Source organism: Nannobrachium achirus (genome assembly GCF_963921795.1).
Source record: "Nannobrachium achirus genome assembly, chromosome: 22".
NCBI classification, from domain to species: domain Eukaryota; kingdom Metazoa; phylum Chordata; class Actinopteri; order Myctophiformes; family Myctophidae; genus Nannobrachium; species Nannobrachium achirus.
This window is the reverse complement of record NC_137829.1, coordinates 35,800,104-35,820,420: the sequence shown is the minus strand read 5'-3', so window position 1 is coordinate 35,820,420 and position 20,317 is coordinate 35,800,104. Positions and strand designations below refer to the sequence as shown.

The following is a 20,317-nucleotide window of genomic DNA, read 5'->3' as shown; positions in this document are numbered from 1 at the left end:
TATGGTGTCAATATTGTGTGTCTATATTTTTTGTGTCTATAGAATTACGAAGCCAGGAGACTCGCCAACAGATTTGTAACGAAGGATGTTGCGGCGACCCAAGCCAACTGATCGTGAAACTGACCTCCTACGAGAGCAAGATCAGTTTATGATCTCTGGCATTCAGTCTGTGGCTCATGTTGTCCGTTGCCCAGATAAGAGGAGAGGAAAGGACGGGGAAGGAGGCGACACAGCGGAGGATGGTGGAAGTCAGAGAGATGTCGTCTCCATAGCAGACCTCCAAGACCAACTTACTTCTCAGACGCCGGCCCCTCCTAAAAGGTCCCGCTTCAAAGCTAACAAAGTGCATTGTGAGGATGAAGATGCTGAAGAAAGGTTGGACAGACATGACACACACATCAGTGCAGTTCTCTCCAGGATCGTTGAGAGAGACACCAGCTGTACTCCAGTCTCTCTACCAGCATTCACAGGCACCGCTTTCCCCACAGTATTGCACCGTTCAGAGACAGATACTCAGGTGCGAGTATCTACTGGTGGTGGGAAGAAGAGCATCTTTGCTCATCAGATCTTAGCTCAGCGAATCAAGGAGGGCAAGACTCCTTTACAATGTACAGATAGCAGTCAAATAGTTGCACCCAATAGCCCAAATGTTCCTCCTGAGAGTAGTATGGACACTGAGGCATCGCCTCCCACATTGAATGGTCAGAGTACTGGGTCAGGCCCCACGTTGGTGTCTGGACTGGCAGTCTGTGGCCCCAACAGATTGGTTGAGACCATGAGGATCCACCACGAGAACCAGGCCAAGCTCCAGGCAATGTCCCAAGCAGAGATACTAGAGGAACAAAAGAAATTAACAACTCGACTTGATCCAAGACTGGTGGAGTTTGTCAGATCTCGCAGAGCTCATGGCACCCGGCTCCCCAGCTCTCCTACCAAACATCCCCGAGATGTCAACGGCAGGGAACAGTGTGTTCCTGAACGTGTTACCCAAGAGTCAGTCTCCTCCAGTCAACAGCAGGAACCCTTGGATGTCGAAATGGAGAAAGAGGAAGAGGCACCAACACTTCCAATCACATTGGATGAGCTGCCAGTCAAGCCACTGAGGGAGTGGATCCACATGGACAAGATAGAATCAAAGAAACTAGAGTGGACAAGAGACCTGCCTGCTCCCAGGAAGAAAGGAACCAAAAAGGCCATGCAGGCTCGTTTTGACTTTGCTGGCTCCTTGATCCCACCGACTGAAGACCTCCCCACTCACCTGGGACTACACCACCATGGAGAGGAGCCTGAGCTGGCAGGTTATTCCCTCCAGGAGCTCTTCCTGCTTTCTCGGAGTCAGGTGATCCAGCAGAGGAGTCTGGCCCTCAACACCCTCGCATGCATTCTCACAAAGGCACGCGCAGGTGAATATGTGTCTCTTTTGAGAGGAAATGTGACAGCCACACTGCTAGACGCCGGTCTTCTCTTCATTCTCCGCTTTGCATTGGATGACAATGTGGATGGCTTGATGTCTGCATCAGTGCACATGCTCAAAGCACTACTAGTGTCTGCAGAGGACGAGGAGTGTCTGGACAGCACCTTCTCTTGGTTTCGTGGCCTTGCCAACTTCCCCTTGCTGCCCTCTGCTCAGGAGGATGAAGAGTTGGAGGAGTGCATGAAAGAGACTGCCAATAAGGACGAGAGGAAGACAGATCACTATGTGGCCAGACAGGATGTTGTAAAGGGTCTGCTGAGCATGAAACTTCTACCCAGACTGCGTTATATCCTTGAGGTGGTCCGTCCATCTCCACGGGTGGTACGGGACATTCTGGAGGTTCTCATCCGTGTTGCGAGACACTCTGCCTCCTCTGCCACTCAGGTGCTAGACTGTCCTCGCCTGATGGAGGTGGTGATGACAGAGTTCCTTCCCACTTCCTGGACGATGCCGTCCGTGCCCCTCCCCCAGTCTGTTTACGGACTCCCATTGACAAGTGCCATGAAGCTTCTAAGAGTGTTGGCAACTTCCGGGAGATATGCATGTGTCAGGATTCTAAATTCTCTGGGAGCCAGGGAGCGTCTGTACTGTCTGCTGACCCCGGAGCCCAGTGAGCTGCTGTTGGAGCAGTCAGAGTCTCTCATAATCACTACAGAGGCCTACAGACTGTGGACTGTAGCCGCCAGCTATGGACAGGCCTGTAATATATACATAGACCTGTATCCTGTCTTGGTCAAGGTGATGCAGTCTGTCCATCGAACAATGCTCCCATCAGACCCACTGTTGCCCCTCCAGCTCCAGAGAATCCAGGCCCTTCTTTCTCTGCTCACACAGGTCACACACACTGCAGGCTACCATCAGGAGCTGCAGGCAAGCATGGTCAGTTCCCAGGGTTCGGAGTGCCTCCCACCCCCTGCAGTGTCATGGAGTCATGTGACTGGGCTGCAGGCCTGCTTGCTAGGACAACTGAGGAGCTGTGTGAAGAGTCTAGATGACCCAGTTGACAGAGACAGCAGCCTGGCTATGATACCAGCTTACCTGCTCTATGTAGAAGCGTATTACCAGCAGATCTCAAGACAGAACTGTTTCAAGCCAGTAGAGACCCTGCAGGAACTAGAACAGGTGACAACAGAGGTTCTTCTCCCATTGTTGTCCCACACAGCCGTGCAAAGCCTCATACAAAACCTCAAGTCTTGCTCCATAGTGTGTAACCTCCAGTCCAGTCGTCCAGGTCCAGAAACAACACCCAGCCTGCCTGGCCTAGCTTGCCCAGGTTGGAAGCACCATCTGTGGTTGGCTGTGCCTTCCTCTCCCTTCCCTCTACTCACAGCTCTGGGTCTCCTACTGGATACGCTCATAGGCATCCACAAGGGTCTCACCCACAAATTCAGTGGCCTACTCTTGTCAGAACCTGTAATTGGCTACCTTCGTAGCTGTGGCCAGGCCACACCAATCTTCTCTCACACCAGTGCATGGCTCCATCGTCATGAGCATCACTTCATATACCTGCTGCTACGCTTAGCACACAGACTGGTTCCCAATGAGCAAGAAGTGGCCAGACATTGTCCTCTCTACCACCAGGTGGCACTTGTCCTGCTCCCATGCTTGTTGCCAGGCAGTGAATACCTGGCCCATGAACTCCTCTCCACTGTCATTTTCAGCAAAAACTTCATATCAGAGGGTCGTTGTGGAGGACCTGAAGACATAGAGCTGGCAGAGTTGAAGCTTCACGAAGATGAACACCGCTCCACCTCAAGCTTTTCCCATCCCTCCTCTCTCCAGACAGTCACCACTCTCTTAAGGGAAGCCCGTGCCCAACTGCCCTTAATCAGGGCCTGCTTCCTCACTCACCTGGCCCACCTGGAGCCCATCGTATTGAGCTCCAGAGACGCCCATCTGTGCCGGAACCCCTGGGTGAACTCTCAGCTCCTCCCGGAGCTTTGTGGTCCCACCTTACCCTCTGACTGGCCTTTTCTGCCTCTTGTCAGCCTGTTTGAGCAAACAGGGGTTTCTGGAGGCGGTTGCGTGCAGGTCGAGGAGCTGCCACGTGGTGCGCTGCAGGCTGTGATCCACTGTCTCCAGTGGCTGTTGCTGCTAGAGATTTGGAGGGAGAACACGCTCAAGGTGGTCCCTCCAGTAGCAAAGCTTGCTCGTCTGTCCTGTATTTTCCTGTGTTCCAGCGACCTGTTCCTGGAGAGGCCTGTTCAAGGTCTAGTCTGGACCCTGATCCGACTGCTCACCAGACCATCCAGACTGGACTCTCTGGACCTAAACGTGCCTCCTCCAGGCTTGGCCTCCTTCCAGGATCTGTATTCGGCCCTGTTGACCCAGTATGAGGCAGTATCCTTTGGTGATCGACTTTTTGGCTGCTGGGTCCTGCTGCCTCTACAGAGGAGGTACAGTGCCACCATGAGGCTGGCCGTGTTTGGAGAACACATGGGGATGCTCAGATCACTAGGGGTCACGCTGAGCGAGCTACCCATCCCCATAGAGCAGTTCACCTCTCCACCCGAGCACTCCCTTCCTCTCCTCCGTCTCTACTTTCGATCCCTGGTGACGGGGGCCCTGAAGCATCGCTGGTGCCCTGTCCTGTATGTGGTCGCTCTGTCTCACCTCAACGTTTTCATCTTCTCACAAGATGCTGCTGCACAGGAGGTAGAAGCAGCTCGTCACAGCATGCTGAGAAATATCTTCTATCTGACTGATGAGGTGCTGAAGAACCACCTATTGCTGTTTCGTCTGCCCCGGCAGCACACAGAGCTGGGCTTTGACACCTACCAGCAGCTTACTCCAATTAGGGCTAAGCATCTGAAGAGTGTCCTGGGAACGCAGAACTCCAGTGTGGATCTTGGACTTAATGTGACCAGCCTGTGAAATCGGTCATCTATGATGTCAGTCGTCTATGACATACAGGCCTGTATGTATTACTATAAAGCCCAAAAAGATTTGTATCAATTTTAATAACCAGATGTAGCACTGATCAGAGCGTTATGTCACGCAAAGTTTGGCCAATCAAATCTGGTTGTGATGAGGCTATTTATATACAGTACAATGATTCAACTTTAAAGAAGGTCTTCATATTTAAACATGACTTTCCAGTGTCAACGGGATTGCTATATGAAAGAGTTTGTTACCTCGGTTGTGTCCTGCTGCCCTGCTGAGCTGAAGCAAGACGTCAACGGAAAGAAAGAAACCCTGAAAGGGTTTAACATCAAATTTCAAGACACCATCTTGTATCCCGAGGGAGGTGGTCAACCAGATGACCGCGGGTTGATAGGAGATGTGCCGGTGTTGAGGGTGACGAGGCAGGGGGCTGAGGCCATTCATTTCCTGTGCTCGGCTCTGGAGGAGGGCCAGGAGGTGCGGCTGAAGGTGGACTGGGAGCGGAGGTTTGACCACATGCAGCAGCACTCAGGTCAACACCTGATCACTGCGTTGGCAGAGAGCATGTTTGGATACAAGACCACATCCTGGGAGTTGGGGCGTCAGCTGAGCTCCATAGAGCTGGACATTCTGTGCATGAAGCCTGGCCAGCTCCAGGCCCTGCAGGAAGCTGTCAATGAGAAGATCAGAGCCCAGGTCCCTGTCTCTGTGCAGCTTCTCTCTATAGACGACCCGGCTGTGGAAAGGATGAGGAGTAGAGGTCTGCCAGATGATCTTGTAGGGCCAATTCGCATCGTTGATATAGAGGGTATTGATGCCAGCATGTGCTGTGGAACCCATGTGTCTAATCTCAGTCACTTACAGGTAATACAGCTACTCAAGGCAGAGAAAGGGAAAAAGAATAAAACCAACTTGATCTTCCTGGCAGGGAACAGGGTTCTGAAGTATGCTGAGAAAAGCTACAGCAGAGAACGATTGCTGGTATCTCTGTTGAAATCTGGGCCGGATGAACATCTAGAGGCAGTAGACAAGCTCCAGAAGTCTGTTAAGCTGCTGCAGAAAGGTAACTTGAGCATCCTGCGAGATGTGGCTGTCCTCGTTGCACAGAACTTCAAGAGAAACCCACAGAGAGGAAACTTTTTCAGCTTGCACAAAAAAGAAGGTGATAACGAGTTCATGAACATCATTGCCAACGAAATAGGCACAGAGGAAACCTTGGTGTTCCTGACCGTTGGAGAGGAGAAGGGTCCTGGGCTGTTTCTGCTTGCCGGGCCCAGTGGACTATTGACCAAGATGGGACCACAGCTGCTTGAGATACTCCAGGGGAAGGGTGCAGGGAACAACGGGCGCTTCCAAGGTAAGGCCAACAGCCTGGCACGGAGAGCGGAGGTTGAGATCCTGCTACAGCAGTGCTGCAACCATCTTCAGATCGAGGAGGAATAAACCTTGCACTGACAGTAGACTCGGGGACTGTACAAATGTAACTAAATTGACCTATAAGACAAATCTTGTTACATGCCATTAACAATGAGGATTCACTGTGTATGGTACAATCCACCAAATCTCAAACGAGAGGACACATTTGAGGAGATGTGACTAGATCACCTCATTGTAATGTCTTTTCTTAATGTTTTTCTGGTAACACAACATGCTCTAATACACATGTACACATGTGGATAATGTAATGTAATACTGAGGGATTGAATAGGTCTCTCTTTCTCTCTCCAGACTAATTTCCCATTGGAATATTTCAAAAACTACAACATTTACTACCGTATATAAGGATTAGGGAAAACATACTACAAAAGATTTCACGTGGGTGTGGCTGCCTTTGTACTGTCGGCCATCTTTTTAGGAGAATAAACTTAGTATTTAAAGATTGGGAGAAGATACTGGCCTCGCTTTTCAGTATATAAAAATGTGGGAGAACATACTGGCCTAGCTTTTCCAGCGAGAACTTGTTGGTGGTGATGTCACCAAGAACACTGTTCCCTAATTGGCCTTTGTACTGTCGGACAGTTTTTTGAGGAGAATACATTTAGTATACCCTATAAAGATTTGGGAGAACATACTGGTCTTGCTTTTCAACGAGCCCACAATTAAACGTATAATATTATATATATAATAATATCAAAAAACTACATCCATCAATGATGTTTATAGAACATCTTTTAATGAATTCTAAGTACAGGAGACAAGTTTTTCGACACAGTGCAACATAGCAGCCCGAACTCTAGATGTGAGGGCAGTTAGAGTAAGGTTTCTGACTAATCCAATAGAAAACCTAAGGAATTTTCAGCCTAATCTGACCTGTGCATGTGATTAACTGAGACAAAAAGACAACTTTATACAAAACCGTTATCAGAGTATTTGTCAGTCATTTATGACATCAGTACGTACTGTGATGTCAGTCATGTCTACATTTGGGAAAACAACTGAGCCAGACATACAGAAAAGGCAGTAGACAAGGATGTCTGAGGAAGATGTCAACATGCCACACAGGGTGACATGCACCGCACCTGTTAATATAGCAGTTATCAAATACTGGGGGAAGAGAAATGAGGACTTGATCCTGCCCATCAACTCCTCTTTGAGTGTTACACTTCATCAAGACCAGCTGAAAACAACCACAACAGTTGCTACCAGCACGTCATTTCAGGAGGACCGCATATGGCTCAACGGTAAAGAGGAGGACATAAGCCACCCCAGACTGCAGTCCTGTCTGAGAGAGATCCGTCGACTAGCGAGGAAGAGATGCAGCGAGGGCGAGTCTGCTGTGGACGGGATGGGTTTGCCTCATAGAGTCCACATCTGCTCTGTCAACGACTTCCCCACGGCTGCAGGACTCGCCTCCTCTGCAGCTGGCTTTGCTTGTCTAGTGTACACACTGGCTCGGGTGTTTGGGGTAGAGGGGGAATTTTCTGCGATTGCTAGGCAAGGCTCAGGAAGTGCCTGTAGGAGCATGTATGGGGGATTTGTCCAGTGGATCATGGGATGCAAAAAGGACGGCAAGGACAGTATAGCCCGCCAGGTGGAGCCAGAGAGCCACTGGCCTGGTCTCCGGGTCCTTGTGCTTGTGGTTAGTGCTGATAGGAAGCCTGCAAGCAGCACCTCTGGCATGAAAACCAGTGTAGAGACAAGCCATCTCCTTAAGCACCGGATGGATTCTGTAGTTCCACACAGAATGGAGCAGATGATTGAAGCGGTGCACAGGAAGGACTTTGCCACATTTGCTGCTCTAACCATGAAAGACAGTAACCAGTTCCACGCCATCTGCCTGGACACCTATCCACCTATATTTTACCTCAACAGCGTGTCTCATCAAGTCATCAGGTTGGTGCACCAGTATAACCGACACCACGGGGAAATAAGGCTGGCCTATACCTTTGATGCAGGGCCAAATGCTGTGATCTACACTCTACAGGAGCATGTTGCTGAGTTTGTCCAGGTGGTCCGCCATTTCTTTCCCCCAGAGATCAACGGGAGACCGTTTTTAAAGGGTCTTCCGGTTGACCATGCAGTCCTTTCTGAGGAGCTGAAGCAGGCTATTGGTTTAGAGTCCATGGCAAAAGGAATCAGCTACATTATTAGCACCAAGGCTGGGCCAGGACCTTGTGTTTTGGAGGACCCCAGCCAGCATTTGCTTGGACCTGATGGGTTTCCTAAGAATGAGTCAGATTCAGATTCAGTGGGGCGGCATAGCTCAGGGGTAGAGAAACCGTAGAGAAACCGTTATTAGAGCACGAAGGGTTCCCAGTTCGAATCCGGGCTCCCCCTGAGTTAATGTCGAAGGGTCCTTGGGCAAGACTCTGAAACCTGCCTTGCATGGTTTCCTCCGCCACCGGTGTATGAATGTGTGCGTGAATGGGTGAATGTAATGCACAATCTCTGTAAAGTGTTTTGGATAAAAGCGCTATATAAATGCACCATTTACCATTCTTCAGCGGGGTAATAGGTCCTGCAGACAGACAGGCAGTTTGTTTTTTATACCAAGTTGGGTGATATTATTGAGCGGTGCTAGCCGCTCCAATAAGTGACTCTGTGTGTAGTCCATGTGGGGAAAATAAGCATTTTATTTCGCCATTAAATAGAAATAAGAAGATTGCAGAATGGTCTGCCCTTTCTAATTGAGCACATAGCCTACCGTATATCCGAGTAGTGAGACAGACCACTATGTCATCTACACTATTTATAATGTATGTATTTGTGACATCACTGTTCCCTTCGGTAACAGTATCTTGTGCGATTTTGTTCTAAAACCTTTTGCAAAAAAGTCACACAACTGAATTCACATGGCCTGGGGTAGGCCCCATTTCAGGTTTTTGATCCAGTCGGGAGCGGTAACAGCCTACGTCATTTTGTAGTCAAAACGGGCTACACTGGCTGGAACTATCAAACAGTTTTAACCCTAAACAATTCCCCACACTCAAGGACATAATTTTAGGACCTACCCAATAAAACCCTTGATTTGGCAAGACTACACTTCTCGAGCATTCAAATAGGGATTGGGAAACAAACAGGGGGGAGGGACCAAAACAAAGTGACGCCGCTTCTTCTGCTTGTTTCCAGTTTAGGCCACGCCTAGACCGGATCAGACGGCCCGCTGTAAACGAATAACAGGCTTTCCTCCGAGGTGGAAAGACTGGTGATGCGAGGTTAGAATCAACACAATTCTACCACGAAACCTCACCGGCTTCAGAATGAAAATGCAGTGTGTGCATGGCGAAGGTCTCTCTGCAGCTGCAATACTGCCAAGGTGGAGTTGATGGTTCCCAGACGCCATGGGGTTTCAACATATTTTTTATATTGACTGGCCATCTCTCTCTCTCTCGCTCTCTCGCTGCTCTCTCTCACACATACAGTTATGTGTCTGACAGGTTAGCAGAGTCTGTTGTCGCTTCATAGCATTGTAACATGTATTTCAATTTATTTACAAAGAAAACAAACAATGTTTGCTTTGCAATGTTCTAACCTGCCAACTAAATGAAATCTCTGCTCAGCTTTCATATACTGTACCACCTTAATGACACATTTCCCTTTAGGTAATAAACGTTGTCCAAGCAGGAATGTGTTTATGTCAGCGATGACACCAGTGTGTGTGCTGTAAAATCCAAAAGTGACATACAGACCACACCTCTATCACATTTGTCTGATAAAATCACAGGATATTATACTCAACATTCTCGCATGAGGAAGAGTTTTATTACTCGAAATGTATTGCAAAGTTTGACCACTCACATCACCAGACTTTCCACCTCAAAGGAAAGCCTGGTATTCGTTTTAAACGGCCGGACCATGTGATCCGGTCAAGGCGTGGCCTAAACCTGAAACAGGAAGACCGGCCCCCTGGTGACTACAACAAACGACAACAACGGACGGATCAAAAGAAAGTCAGCATTTTGTGTTTGAGAAATCGTTACTAGGATACAGGTAAGATAAGTTACACTCTAAGTTGTATATGTCAATATTTAGATACCCTAGGCCTAGGGGATCCTTACCCTTCTCCTCACCCGTCCGATCTCTAAACTGGATAAATAACCATATGCATATGCAGATTTACATATGCCTTGATAGTTGATATCATGATGTCAACCTTTGCCCCTCTCTGATTGGCTACGGGTGTAAACACAGCAGACACCGATAGATAGATAGATAGATAGATAGATAGATAGATAGATAGATATATCTATAGATAGATAGATAGATTTTGTTTTTGATCCACAACCAACCAGCCAGCCAGCCAAGCCTCGCTGACAACATCAGCAGCTGTTAACTAACTTCCTCACTCTACCACTTTTTCTAGTCACATGACCAAATACTGGATTCTGATTGGTTTAAAACAGTGGTAAATGAGGCAACTCCAGTAACTTGCTCAAAGTTCCCGAATGCGTTGTCATGCTAATGAGGCACATTTCTGAGATCAATGCGCTTCACAACGCATCCGGGGACTTTCAGAGTCGGAACGCCTTTCCCCAACCAAGACAATGACGTAGGTCCATGGTCGCGGGCGTCCTATGTTTACTAGCGAATGCACTATCGTCGCCGATTTATTCCATTGGAAGCGACCAGCCTCTATTTACGGCCGAAACTGTGCTGTAAGCTAGTCATGCACCTCAGTATGGACCAGAGCTAGCACCTCAGCAGGAATTGGCGCCATCTGGTGGTGACTAGAAAAAGTGGTATAATGTTGTGTTTATGGGACTATTTGCTGTGGTGGCGGAAGTTTATGTGTATTCTGACACAATTAATGATTGTAACTAAAGATCCTTGCAAGTTACAACTGTGTTTTCTTTCATTTATATGTAAAAAGTGGTAGAAAAGCAATTTACCATTCAAGGTCATGGGTTGTTGGCTGATTTACCACTGTTTCAGGGTTGTTTGCCACTCGCCTGGCGGCTACTTCTATTGTTCTTTTGTTTCTATTGTTCTATCTGGCCAAAATGTCATGTGAAGCTCACCAATCCAATCAAGCTTATCTGACATATGCCTGTTTATGCCCATCTGACATGCTATGCTACGGGCTTGACAGCCCCTCTCGTGGCCCATAGTGTGGTTGCCTATGGGGCAACGCAATAGCCTGGCTCCATCCCCTGAGTCGCTAGCCACGCCCATAGAAAAATATGTTCAGGCGACGTCACCTGTATAGCTTGAGGATTGGTCAAGCTTCACTTGACAGTTTGGCTATCCAGACTATAGGCAACCACACTCACAATTTCCCACAACTGCATCTTTCTAGTATTTGCCTCGATTATTACGTCACCTTTTGCCCCCCTCTAATTGGCTACGGGCATAGACGGCCCCTCTCTGCCCATATATGTGCCTTGATGTTATGACATCACCCTTTGCCCCGTGGCCAATCGGGGAACCAGACTATTGTTCATAGTTTCCTGGATACACAATCTGATGTCATCAGTGATGTCATCAGTGATGTCATTGATTCTGAGTATGAGTTCAATGGGGGAGTGGTGCTAGTGGGTATTTCCCAGAATTGCATCTTTCTATGGTGTTGAATGGTGGTGGTGATGATGACATCATCACCCAGTTGGTGAAATCAATCTAAGTCTATGTTTTTATCAAGGGTTTTCCCATTGGATGACATCACTCTGTGTTTTTTCAAGAGTTTTCCCAATGGATGACGTAGGCTAAGCGCAGACTCACAGACAGACGGACGTAGTCCATGAGCCTGATTTATACTTGGTCTATGACAGTGTCACGTCTCGGGAAGCAGATCTAAATAAGCTCATGTGTCACATGAAAATATAAACTCTCATAATGATCACGTTATGACTCGTTGTGAGCTTGTAGATCTGATACTTTCAACAAGCGACAATTTTGCTGCACAGGTGATTAGCCATGCATGTTTTACCAGAGCCCTGTTAGTCAGCATTACCTGCTTCCACCTCTCACGGCAAGGACGTAGGGTTGAATTTTGAGAGGCATTTTTTTTGGCACCTCAGTGGGTCACCAAGTGCACATACCATATACCGTAAAGAAAGCTCCGTGGTCCTTCCTTCTTCTTACATGCAGCTGACCCTGGTTTGAATCTGCCAAGGCACATACTGCATGTGGCCATGGTATATGCACTGCTCTGAGACACCGCGCCCGCCTCTTTTTAATAGATTTTTTTAAGGTATCAAACTTTGTATTACTATTATTAAATACACATTTTTGTATTTTTTTCTTTGGTTATTGTAATTGATTATCAGGTTGGTCCATGACCCCAGGCCCCCCTGTCATGTGCATTAAATAAATGCACATGACAGGGGAATCATGGAATCATTTACTGCCCTCCCCTCAGGCGCAGCACAAGGTGGAGGGTGGATTCTTTCTGGATGTTGTAGTCAGAAAGGGTGCGTCCATCTTCCAGTTGCTTACCAGCGAAGATCAATCTCTGCTGGTCAGGGGGAATTCCTTCCTTGTCTTGGATCTTGGCTTTGACATTCTCAATGTTATCACTTGCCTCAACTTCTAGAGTGATGGTCTTGCCAGTGAGGGTCTTGACGAAGATCTGCATTCCTCCCCTCAGACGAAGCACAAGATGGAGGGTGGATTCTTTCTGGATGTTGTAGTCAGAAAGGGTGCGCCCATCTTCCAGTTGCTTGCCCGCAAAGATCAGTCTTTGCTGGTCAGGGGGAATTCCTTCCTTGTCTTGGATCTTGGCTTTGACATTCTCAATGTTGTCACTTGCCTCAACCTCCAAGGTGATGGTTTTGCCTGTGAGGGTCTTGACGAAGATCTGCATTCCTCCCCTCAGACGAAGCACAAGATGGAGGGTGGATTCTTTCTGGATGTTGTAGTCAGAAAGGGTGCGTCCATCTTCCAGTTGCTTGCCCGCAAAGATCAGTCTTTGCTGGTCAGGGGGAATTCCTTCCTTGTCTTGGATCTTGGCTTTGACATTCTCAATGTTGTCACTTGCCTCAACCTCCAAGGTGATGGTTTTGCCTGTGAGGGTCTTGACGAAGATCTGCATTCCTCCCCTCAGACGAAGCACAAGATGGAGGGTGGATTCTTTCTGGATGTTGTAGTCAGAAAGGGTGCGTCCATCTTCCAGTTGCTTACCAGCGAAGATCAATCTCTGCTGGTCAGGGGGAATTCCTTCCTTGTCTTGGATCTTGGCTTTGACATTCTCAATATTATCACTTGCCTCAACCTCCAAGGTGATGGTCTTGCCAGTGAGTGTCTTCACAAAAATCTGCATGTTTGCGGAATATTAATTGCTATCTGTATACTTCTTAGTTTCTTAGTATTCTGTTATCTGCAACCAACACTCTGCAAACTGCACTGGATGCTTGAACATACCTTCTCTTATATTGCCAGTGATGTCACAGTTATGTCACAGTTTACTATGTCACTAAACTCCAACATCTGGCTTTGTCCGTATATGTACACTCAGGTGCACAGCTGCATGAGCCACATTTATATAAAACTAGACCAGGTCAACCTGGTTGTGCCAGACCCCCTGTCTGTCATCATCATTTATGACATCATGCCTTTTATAGGCATGTCATCATCATGTCATCATCATATATACCCTTTATATAGAAAACCCGGACAGACATTTGCTTATGTAGGCCTACCCATTTCATGGGTCTGGCAACTAGAGGTTATTCTCCTCAAAAAACTGTCCGACAGTACAAAGTCAGGGCCTTTAGCCAATGAGGGAGCAGCGAGCCCACACTGTTTCGAAGGAACAATATTTCTAGTGTTACTTGTTACCTTCCAAGTGTGGCAGGTCCTAGTTCTAGGTTTAAGTCCGCTCGGACACCACTGTTCTAGACTTTGATTAACTTTATAGTGTAGGTACCATAAGGAGAGGCAAGTCAACTTGTAAGTGACGTCAAGAACAGTCAGCGGTATATAAGCATTGACTGCCCTCCACAACCAATAACATGTTTCTAATTATTCCTTATGACATGCATTTAGGCATATTCATGTCACAAATATTTTCATTTTGTTTTATTTGAAGACAACATCACAACATCTGGAAGGCCATTTATGTTTCATTTAATCTCAAGTTAACGGATAAGGAACTTCAGAAGAGGTAATTGCAGTAAATAGAACCAGATGGAGGATCCTGCCGACTCCGGTTCGGGTGGCACCGGCTGTGTGGTGAAGGAAGGCATGCGGGGCTCCGCCACCACCATAGTGGTGCACCAGGTGGCAGATGTTTGCTCGCCGACCTCGGCTCCCCCTCTGCGACTGGTGGAGTGGAAGGTGAAACCTGGGTCTCTGGTGAACATGGACTCCGTGCTGGCGCTCTGCATCCCCATATCCCCAGCAGAGAGGGAGGCTCGGGCCACAAATCATTTAAATAGTCTGCCGTCGGAGAAGAAGGTGAAGTCGGACCGTGCTGGAGTGGTGAGGGAGCTCTGCTGTCAACACGGTCAAGTCATATCTGCCGGGAGTGTCATTGTCAGAATAGATGAATGCAACCACCCAACAGTAATGAAGGGTTTGTGCGCTGAATGTGGCCAGGACCTGACCCAGCTCGAGAGCAGGAATGGGAGACAGCAAGCACCTATCTCCACGGCAGCAATCTCCATGGTACACAGTGTACCTGAGTTGATGATCAGCTCGGAGCAAGCAGAGCAGCTTGGCAGGGATGACCAGCGGAGGCTGCACAGGAACAAGAAACTGGTCTTGATGGTAGATCTGGACCAGACGCTCATCCACACCACTGAGAAGCACTGTCAGCGCATGTCCAATAAGGGGATTTTCCACTTCCAGGTTGGACGAGGAGAGCCCGAGCTCCACACACGGCTTCGCCCACACTGCAAGGAATTCCTGGAGAAAATTGCCAAACTCTATGAGCTGCATGTGTTCACATTTGGAAGCCATCTTTATGCACACACCATTGCAGGTATTTTGGATCCTGAAAAGAAGCTCTTCTCTAATCGGATCCTATCCAGAGACGAGTGCATTGACCCTTTCTCAAAGACAGGGAATCTTAGGAACCTTTTCCCTTGTGGAGATTCAATGGTCTGTATAATTGATGATCGAGAGGATGTGTGGAAGTTTGCACCAAACCTCATCACTGTGAAGAAATACATCTACTTCCAGGGCACAGGTGACCTCAACGCTCCGGTGGGGCCACGAGAAGCTCAGATGGCTAGGAAAGCTGGTGATGCGCCGAGCAGGCCTGCAGATGGCACAGCAGAGGAGCAGAATAACAGTCTCAGAATAAAGGGCAAGGACCACAATAATGGCAGGAGAGAGGATTGCACAGCCCTCACTGAGCAGAGGGAGGGCTGTGGGGGCCCTCCCTCTGCTCAGGGACTAACAGTAAATGAACAGACACATCCCCCATGGATTGAGGAGGTCGACCAGGCCCAGGCTATAGGGCCAATGACTGAGGCGGAATCTGGGACGGGGTCGAGAGAAACACAGACGAGCATCGGGTCAGACGGCAAGGAAAACAAGAGCAGCATAATGTCAGTGACTGCGGCGTTACAGGAATGGGCGACCTCCTCTGCACATTGCCTCAAGGCCAACAACCTGGACTTTGATCTGTCGAGCGACAGTGACAATGACCGGGACGATTACCTCATCTACCTGGAGGAGGTGCTGGTGAGGATCCATAAGGAGTACTACCGCCTCTACGAGGCCTACCTTGTGAAGGAGTCTGGCAAGATGCCCGACATCCGCGAGATTGTGCCACAGCTTAAAAGACAGACGCTCAAGGGAACAACAATTGTGTTTAGTGGCCTGTACCCCACCAACTACCCAATGGAACAGACGCCGGAGTGCTACCACGCCAAGGCACTGGGGGCGAAAGTTAGTAAAAACCTGGTGCTCAACTCCAAAGAGCCTGGAAGAACAACACATCTCATCGCTGCAAGAGCTGGCACTGAGAAGGTCCGTCAGGCGCAAGGCTGTAAGCACCTCCATGTGGTCAATCCTGATTGGCTGTGGAGCTGTCTGGAACGCTGGGAAAAGGTAGAGGAGCGGCTGTATCCGCTAAAAGAGGACTACAAGATGCCACAGAGAAACAGCCTAACATCTTCAACTGATGTTGTGTGGACCTCAAATACGGACAAATACAAACGGAAGCTGACCGGAACGGGTCCACAGGCCTCCCGGCCTCCGTCTTTCCCCAAGCTGTCAGGGTCTGCCTCACTCCATGATCATAGAGAGCAACCTTCTCTCAGGGGAACACAAAAGGGTCAACAGGACGAGACAGTAGGACCCTTGCGCAGTAAACCGCAACCCATCACGTCAGAGATCATGCCCCTCTACACACTCTGGGACAGTATGGATAGAGAGGTGGACGACGCCCTCGCCGAGGAGAGCAGCGACAGCGAGAGTCCGGGGCCGTGGAAGACGAACGTGAGGGACGAAAAGGAGAATGAAGAGCAGCAGCACCAGGGCACCGGGCAGAGTGCCAGACGGGCACCGGGCAGCGAGGAGGTCCAGACACAGGCGAGTGACGACAGGCCGGCGACAGGAAGTGTACAGAGGGGACACAAGCGAAAGCATGCGGAAACCAAGGAGGAAAAACAGGTGGAGTGCTCTGAGGACGAGTCATCTAAGGACTCCAACGAGGAGGAGGAAGGCAGCTGCTCGGAAACGGATGAGATGGCTGCTGCCGTGGAGGCGGAGCTTAACGACTTCATATGAAAAGACAAAGGAAAAAAACACACGATGAAACAGGCTTACCCACTCTTACGAACATGACCAAACGTTTCCCTTCACACTGTGCAACCGCTGTCAGTTTACGAGGACCCAGATAATTAGAACGTCGGACCTTATCCTATTAGTGGCTGGTTCATTCACTTCTTACGTTCTGCATGAGCGCATGTTCTTCCATCATTTGTGCAATTTTAGTCTATGATCACAAACAATGTGTTAACATGTAATTGCTTTGGTTCACTTCGTTGTCTCCGCCAGGCCGAAGAAATTAACAAATAAACCGCTCACTTCACACTGGGTGTGATTTTTATATTACTCCTTCATATTTTGTCCAAAAATAACGCAAATCGGTACACAGTATCTCTATAGATCAAAACGGATCAGTCCGATATTTCATATTCCATTCCAATTAGCTAAGATTGGCTTCCACGCTTGCAAGATTGGTCCGTTTGAACAAAATGTCTCAAATCATGAACGCAACATTGGATTTCCCTGATTTTCACACATTCCCACTAGGCCGAAGAAGAAATGCCACCCTTTTCTCATTGTCCTGTTATAGCGCCACCAGCAGGTCGATTTTAGCAAAACACAATTTTGGAACAGAATATGTCACAAATCATGAATCCAATGTGCGATTGCTGTGAAAGGCCTGAGAAGAAATGGCACCCTTTTCACATTGGCTTATTATAGCAGGAGGCCATAATGACCTGTACCTAACCTGACAGAGAGCTGTGCTTCGAGGAGCACTTTTATTAGTTTGTTTTGTTTTATACATTTTGTTTCATTTTTGATCTGCCCTAACCGCTCCTACATCTGGCTTTGTGTGTATGTCCGTCTGTATGTACGTCCTGCAGAGCTTGGCATTAGCCAGGCTTCGCAGGACGCTTAATGAAATGAACTAAAAAAAGGAACCACTCACTTAAGTTCATACTGGGTATGATTTTTATTTTGTGTTTTATGAACATGTTAACTTGCTCCTTTATTTATCTATTGTGGTGCTTCTTTGATCGTTTGTACATTCGACGTTGCTGGAAATCAGCGTAACCTCACTGATTTTCATGTTCAGGATCAGCTTTAACATGTGTGACATCACACATGTTAAAAGATTGAGTGAAATTATTTTTTGAGCAAGCTAGCTCTCAAAATTTCAGGGACAAGAAGAGTTAGAATGGGGAAAGAAGAAAAGGAGGAGAAAGGAACACAAAACAAGTCAAAATAACAGGAATGCTCAGTCAAGCTAAAGTTACGAAACTGTTTCTTTAATTTATTGACCCGGATACTGACGGGTACTGACACTAGTGACCAGGATATTTAACATGATACTGACACTAGGACCAAGGGAAAACATCTGGCCTGCATTTTTATAATCTGCCTTTTATAGCACCAGGAGGGCGACTTTCTACTGTATGTGTAACACTTTTTTTTATCATGCAAATCTGTGGACATGACCCTTCAACAAATCATTCACATCACATACATTCAACTCACTTACACAAGTTCACAGTTAACCTGCAACCAGGGGTGTCGCACCAATTTCTGGGCCCTGTGTACAAGGATTCACTTCGGGCCCCCCATGAATGTTCTTCATATAGGGGAGGGGGTTTAACCCATTTAGACTGTTCCCTTTCTTACGCATTATTTTGTGTTTTAACTATTGAAAAATAGCAGATATACAAGCTCACAGCAGTGAGCTTGTAGATCTGCAATTTTTTTTATCTTGAAAATTAGTATGTGCAAGCCTTTGAATATTTCAAATCCTTCTAAGGTTTTTTGAAAAACCTATGTTTTTTAAGTGGTGCTCAAACTTTTTCATGTGAAGGACCCCCAAAATTATGTATTTGGCTACGGACCCCCATCTCAAAATATTTAGTTCCTTGCGTGCTTGCGTGCGTGCGTGTGTGTGGCCTATAGGCCTAATCAATCAATCAATCATTCTGTCTGTATCTGGCTGTCTGTCTACCTATATGGTTTATTTTCCTGTGTTAAGCCGAAAAGCTTACTTTTAGATGATCTTGTACCGGTGAACTGTACGGTCATGAAACTGTACCTTTTTCTATGCAAACTTCTAATAAAGTCTTCGATCAATCAATCAATCAATGTCTGTAGGCTGGCTGTCTGTCTGTCTGTCTGTCTGTCTGTCTGTCTGTCTGTAAAAACGTTACCGTATAGATTTTGATTAGGGTGACCAGACGGTTTACCCGGGACAGTCCCGTTTTCAGGCTGCGTGTCCCGGTGTCCCGACAAATATCTCTAAAACACTAATATGTCCCGGTTTTCAACATTCACTGCAAAATTGTCCCGGTTTTTCGCCAGAATTAAAATAATAGTACTGTTTTCAGTGGTTGCATATACATTTATCATCTTTTCATGAAAACATGCTCACCTAACCAATCAGAAAACATGAACAAATTCGTTGCGTGTCTGAATTCAACACTGAGCCTGTTTGTCAATCACTCACTGCCATGCGCGCAGGGGGTAGGGGGGGACGGGGGGGATTAACACCTCCACTTTTTTTGGGTGGGGGGGATATCCCCTCCAGTGTTCAGGTCCAAGAAAAAGACGCAAATATGATCGATTATACTGTACACACTGAGTAGTTCTCATTTCAAGGCGTATTACTGCCCTCTAGAGGCACAGTCCCACCAGTGCAGTGCAGTGCAGTCGGCAGCTCAGCTCAGCTGTTCTGAATGAGTTTAATTAATGCAACGCGATAGTGACAAGCAGGCAGGCAGTGGCAGAAGGAGACCGTCATTGCAGGTGCTGGACCTGCTGCTGGTGTGTGTAGGCTAGTCTCACATCATTCTCAGTCAAAATGAAACGGTCAAAAAACCAAAAAACGATAACGTCGTTCTTTAAATCAAGCAACAATGTAAGTACCTTTGAGCAGATGCATAATGGAAATGCAATTTCGTTTGTCAACACATTTTACGTTTCCTCTTGTTACTGTGGTTCCCAACTTTTTCATGTCGGACCCAAAAATGGACACCAATGAGGCAATCACTCATGGCCCCACGTGAAAATAAATCAGTGAAAGAGTGAAAGAATCACTGTCAGTGTCACTCACTGGTCACAGAATATTTTACTAAAGTAAAACACTGTACAGTGTACATGCATGTGGTGTCTTCGGTTTGAAACTTGTCAACATGCACAGAACATAGAACAAATTGTAGTGATTTAATTTTCATGATTTATGAAACTTTATGACCAGGCGAATTCTGACAACAACAACAACAACAAAAAAAAGACAGCAGCCGACATGTGTCTTTGGTCACAGGGATATGTCCCCCCCTCCTCGGGGCAAAAGTGGGGGGGATATCACCAAAAGTGGGGGGGATACCCCAAAAATTTTCGTGCGCGCTACGCGCACGCACATACCTCCCAGATGTGTCCCCTTCACTTTTAAAATGCCTCCTGCGCCCCTGCTCACTGCCTGTTTGCAACCCTGCGGTACGTGTGTGTGCGTGCACGAACGTAGGTGAATGGGCACGCGCGTGCACGGTAACGTGCGCATTGCTACGGGAGCGTTCCCAGCGTTGACGTTGACGCGACGCTCGACGCGCCTGGTGGAGCCGGGGGGTACCATCCACTTGAATGGATAAAGATATTTTTTCATCTGTTTATCTGGCCCAGTGGGAATGGGCCTTAAAGCTGATAACTGCGTCTCTGCCTCCGGTCATTTGGAGATGAGTCCGGTCACCGGACAATGACTCCGGTCAATGAGTCGACAACTCATTTTGCTCGAGTAGGCTGCAGTTTACCACCATCTAGCCTACATTTACCACCACCATTTAGCACCATTAAATAGTGAAATCAAAACGCTGTTATTCTTCA

General features: G+C 47.6%; 4 protein-coding genes across 4 annotated transcripts; all 4 read left to right on the top strand.

Annotated features, from left to right (window-relative positions):
• Nucleotides 1-85: 85 nt before the first annotated feature.
• LOC308307612 (RNA polymerase II-associated protein 1-like) lies at nucleotides 86-4,348 on the top strand (the record flags this gene model as incomplete). The annotated part of the gene is made up of 1 exon (XM_080752878.1): nucleotides 86-4,348. The coding sequence occupies one exon, from the start codon at nucleotides 86-88 to the stop codon at nucleotides 4,346-4,348; it is 4,263 nt and encodes a 1,420-aa protein (XP_080609004.1).
• A 213-nt stretch (nucleotides 4,349-4,561) lies between these two features.
• On the top strand, nucleotides 4,562-5,800 carry LOC308307611 (alanyl-tRNA editing protein Aarsd1-like; the record flags this gene model as incomplete). Its single annotated transcript, XM_080752877.1, has 1 exon — nucleotides 4,562-5,800. The coding sequence occupies one exon, from the start codon at nucleotides 4,562-4,564 to the stop codon at nucleotides 5,798-5,800; it is 1,239 nt and encodes a 412-aa protein (XP_080609003.1).
• Nucleotides 5,801-6,827: 1,027 nt separating this feature from the next.
• On the top strand, nucleotides 6,828-8,081 carry LOC308307610 (diphosphomevalonate decarboxylase-like; the record flags this gene model as incomplete). Its single annotated transcript, XM_080752876.1, has 1 exon — nucleotides 6,828-8,081. The coding sequence occupies one exon, from the start codon at nucleotides 6,828-6,830 to the stop codon at nucleotides 8,079-8,081; it is 1,254 nt and encodes a 417-aa protein (XP_080609002.1).
• A 5,936-nt stretch (nucleotides 8,082-14,017) lies between these two features.
• LOC308307609 (RNA polymerase II subunit A C-terminal domain phosphatase-like) lies at nucleotides 14,018-16,474 on the top strand (the record flags this gene model as incomplete). Its single annotated transcript, XM_080752875.1, has 1 exon — nucleotides 14,018-16,474. The coding sequence occupies exon 1, from the start codon at nucleotides 14,096-14,098 to the stop codon at nucleotides 16,472-16,474; it is 2,379 nt and encodes a 792-aa protein (XP_080609001.1). The 5' UTR covers nucleotides 14,018-14,095.
• Nucleotides 16,475-20,317: the final 3,843 nt, after the last annotated feature.